A 4539-nucleotide genomic window follows, 5' to 3' on the forward strand; every position below is an offset into this window, starting at 1 on the left:
AAATCAGACACTCTAGGTGTGATTGGTCTGTGAATGGTTGTTTGTCTCTGTGTGCCCTGTGATTGGCTGGCAACCAGTTCCCCCGCCTACTGCTCGAAGCCAGCTGAGCTAGACACCAGCAAGCCTGCAACCCTAGTGAGAATATAGAAGATGGATGGATGGACAGATGGTGGATGGATGGATGGACAAACGGACGATTCAACAACTGAAGTAGGTAAAACATTTTTTTTATCTGCTAAACAGTTGCTACAATAATCTTAAGCCTATATTTTTAGGGTCTTCAAAAGTCACCAGAAGGATATTTGTCCGTCACCTGCATAACAATAGCAGGAGACTTTGTGGTGCTCTATCTTTGAGCCAAGGGGCAAAATATACAGTAAATAATGAATAAAAGCCGATCGAAAAGACATTGCGGCACACCAAAGGCAAGGGTGGAGCAAGACAAGCGGAGATTGCTTTGCCTTTTAAATAAGAGGAACAAAACCAATTCAGGTCAGTGTCTCCGATCTCCACCCAATGACTAAGCCGGTCATTGAGTGATTGCGCGGTCACCTGTGTCGAAAGCAGCACTGGGATCGACCAAAAAACATCGAACCCTCCCTTTGATCTACTATAAAAAGCGGGCCATTTGTTACTCTGGTTGTATTGAACCGTCACCAACGTGCTGCAGTTGAGTTCTTTTGCACCATGGCTCACGAAAGAATTGCCGTCTGCCCAATGACCGGAGGACTTTCAGAAGAAAGCAACGCTGATCATTTGATTCAGGAAATCTGTGAAAAAGTGAGTATCAAAACTTGACACTTATTTTTATTGTTTCTTGCTTTGAGAATTCACTTTAAACACACACACACAAAACAAAAACAATGATTTCCAGGTGAAATCTCAAGTTGAGAAGAAAACTGGGAAGACTTACCAGGTTTTCATGGCCAAACGCTACAGAACACAGATTGTAGCTGGGACCAACTACTTCATCAAGGTAAGCACAACAGACATTTTTTAGCGGACTGTTTTGTACTATTATTATTTTTATTACAATTATTTTTGGTTTTTGAAATGATTTTGATGACTACACACACACAAAATCTAGATAATCCTTCAAGTCATTTATAATGCATAAAAGGAGTACAAATTATTTTTATAAACTTGAGTTAAAAGTTAATTTAAAACAAAATGAATGCCCACATTGCTATTTTTAATTTAAGGGTTTGAACTTGCTTCGGTCGACTTAAAATGTTTTAATAAACACAAAAATTTACAAGCACTTATTTTCTAGTGTACAGTAAGAATCATATAAGACCAATTGAACAGTTTAATAGACGTGTAAATTTTAATCATGCATCAATATTTTTTAAACTGTTTTATTTAAAGGTTTTCTCTAATTATAAAAAAAAATGCAAGTATAAATGCATTAAAATGTGGAAAAAGATTGCAATGATGTATTTTGGTTAAGTATTTTTTGAGACGTTTCTGTATGAAGTCATTGCATTTTTTTTTTTGACAATGTTTGTGTCCTTTTGTTATTTTTCAAAAGTGTGCACTTTTGATTACAATGCAGCATATGCTGACAGGTGAGAGGCTTTGTCAAACATTGGTGTAATGACTTTTCTGTTACAGGTGCACGTGGGAGGAGACGACTATCTCCACATTCGCATTTTCCAAGGTGTGTCACTCGCTGACAACAAGTTGGGGCTCACCAGCATCCAGGAGTGCAAAGCACTTGCTGATGAAATTAAGTACTTTTGAGAACTGACACACAGCAGCTATTGCATTGCAAAATAAATAAACAATCATATGTATTCATATCCATGACCATTTTATTATGAAATGATTAAGAATAAAAAGACATGTGATGTAAAAGCCTTGACACTGAAATACAGTACATTGTGGCTAAAACAAAAACAACTGTTTACCTCCTCATACAATGACTCTTCTCTCTCTTACGTGCACATGTGAATTAAATGCACTTACCAGAAACATATATTCATAGAGGAAAGAGAGCAAATGGTTGGTAACCAACACAAAAGAAAATATCAGCATGTCCATGAATCAAAATAAAAGAAAAGAAAACAAAATAAAATATGAAACAATGTATGCAAGCTGGCCAAGCAGAGTGCAGCTTTAGAGGCTGCCATAGCAAAAACTCAGGTTTGGGAGGAGTCCGGCAAAGACATAGAAGAAGTCCAGAAGAAAGCGACTTCTGGACGGCTTCCGCAAAATTTTGATCCACCCTTCAACGTCTCAGAAGGGGAAGCAGTGCACCGCTAACACTGTGCACAGTGGTGCTGGAACTGTGCTGACCTCAACTCAGGACGTCGTGAGCTGGTGTACAAAATACTTCAAAGAGCTCCTCAATTCCACCGACATGTCTTCTCTTGAGGAAACAGAGTCTGGAAACGCCGAGGGGGGCTCTTCTATCTCAGGGGCTGAAGTCATCAAGGTTGTCAAAAGAACTCCTTGGTGGCAAGGTGGATGAGATCCGCCCGGAGTTCCTTAAGGCTCTGGATGTCGTTGGGCTGTCCTGGTTGACACGCCTCTACAACATCGCGTGGACATTGGGGACGATACCCCTGGATTGGCAGACTGGGGTGGTGGTCCCTTTCTTTAAGAAATGGGACCGGAGGGTGTGTGTGAGGGATCACACTCCCCAGCCTTCCCGGTAAGGTCTATTCAAGGGTCCTACAGAGGAGGGTCCGTCAGGAAGTCGAACCTCAGATTCAGGAGGAGCAGTATGGTTTTCGTCCTGGCCGCGGACCAGCTATACACCCTCGGCAGGATCCTCGAGGATGCATGGGAGTTTGCCCAACCGGTCTACAAATGTTTTGTAGACTTGGAAAAGGCTTTTGACCATGTCCCTCGGGAATCCTGTGCTTCGTGAGTACGGGTGACTGAACCCTTTGATACGGGCTGTTCCGTCCCTGTACCACGATGTCAGAGTTTGGTCTGCATTGCTGGCTGTAAATCGAATTCGTTTCCAGTGAGGGTTGGACGCTGCCAATGCTGCCCTTTGTCACCGATTCTGTTCATTACTTTTATGGACAGAATCGTTGAGGAGGTCCAGTTTGGGGGTCCCAGCATTGAATCTCTGCTTTTTGCGGATGATGTGGTGCCGTGGTTGTGACCTCCAACTCTTACTGGAGCTGTTCAGCACCTCCAAATCTGGTACCATGGTCCTCAGTCTGAAAAGGGTGAATTGCCATCTCTTGAGAGCTCACTTTTAAGTTTGCAAGGTTATGTTAGTTTTGAACATGCGTCTTAGTGTTTACCGATACAATCATGACTGGACTGACCATCTGGCATAAGGGGCAGATGCATTGTCGGCAGTTTTTTTTTTTTTTTTTAACCCAATAATCCATTAAAATTGTAGACGGCAAACTGAACCTATCAACACTGTTGGGCCACTATAAATCAAAGACATGAAGCAAGCTTGATTCTAATCCAACTACGCATTTAGTTTCCATTTCTTTGTCATAAACGAATTGATAAAAGAACCAAAAAACAACCAAATCAATAAATATAACCGAAAATGGAGCTGGAATCTGAAAAAAAATCCTAGCAATTCCCATCCTTATCTACAGTAAATAAATATGCAATAATCATCATGCTTAAGGATTCATTATCTGTCTATACTGCATGCACAAAGAAAAGGAGAATTGTATACTTTTTATCTTATAAATGTTTTAATGACAAAACTCAATGTTAGCTATACTGATAGTATCTTCTACGACCAGGAGACATGCACGCACCCTCCTTCTCCGCACGGACATCAATGCACACTGATCCATTATTAAATGGCTATCCATCACTGTGTGTACTGCATACACACTTATTGATTTGCTTTGACCAAATGAATGTCCTGTGGGAGCTAATGCAACACCACGGTGAGTGAAACAATCACTGAGGAAAGATCTGATACCATAATTTCATTTTCATGAGCATGTAAAAGATGAACCTTTTAGCTTTTCTTTGGGAAGGAGTAACTACTGGTGGGGCAAATAAGAAACTGAACATAAATTCACTACATTGTGACATAAGGGAACAAAATGGTAAATATATCTTTGTCCTGGCTCTATAGTACTCAATGTTTTCTGTACTGTTAATTGGTAGCAGTTGGATCATGTATTCATTTTCCTTTTTTATATGTTGATTTGATTGTTTATTGATTGACTATAAGACCTTGAAACTTTATATTCAGGGTTTGACTAAACTTCTCAGTTTCTCCACAGGAATAAGACCTGTGTTGGGAAATATCACTTGTGATTTGTTGTTTGGTTCAGTGGCTCTCATCAGGAAGTTCTGTAATTGGAAGCAGTTTTTCTCACTGGTTTGATGATATGTTTCCATCTAAGTATAAGACTATAGAGGTTATTAAAACATGGAGAAGATTGCAGTGTGTCGCAGGCAAAGTTCTTGATAGAGACAAACTTTCATCAGCCGCAAAACACACAACACATTCTTCACTTTACAAAAGGTTAAAAATGTATCAAAACACCAATACATTCCCATCACTTGCTTCTCAGCTGCATGCTTAGATGCACATAT

General features: G+C 40.1%; 1 protein-coding gene across 1 annotated transcript; it reads left to right on the forward strand.

Moving 5' to 3' along the window:
- Positions 1-496: 496 nt before the first annotated feature.
- LOC148416168 (cystatin-B-like) lies at positions 497-1799 on the forward strand. Its single transcript, XM_088427781.1, has 3 exons — positions 497-780; positions 875-976; positions 1615-1799. The coding sequence occupies exons 1-3, from the start codon at positions 688-690 to the stop codon at positions 1741-1743; spliced, it is 324 nt and encodes a 107-aa protein (XP_088283907.1). The 5' UTR covers positions 497-687; the 3' UTR covers positions 1744-1799.
- The last annotated feature ends 2740 nt before the right edge of the window (positions 1800-4539 follow it).

The sequence above is a fragment of the Hippichthys cyanospilos genome, chromosome 11 (genome assembly GCF_059441005.1).
Source record: "Hippichthys cyanospilos isolate Australia breed blue-spotted pipefish chromosome 11, RoL_Hcya_1.0, whole genome shotgun sequence".
NCBI lineage: Eukaryota > Metazoa > Chordata > Actinopteri > Syngnathiformes > Syngnathidae > Hippichthys > Hippichthys cyanospilos.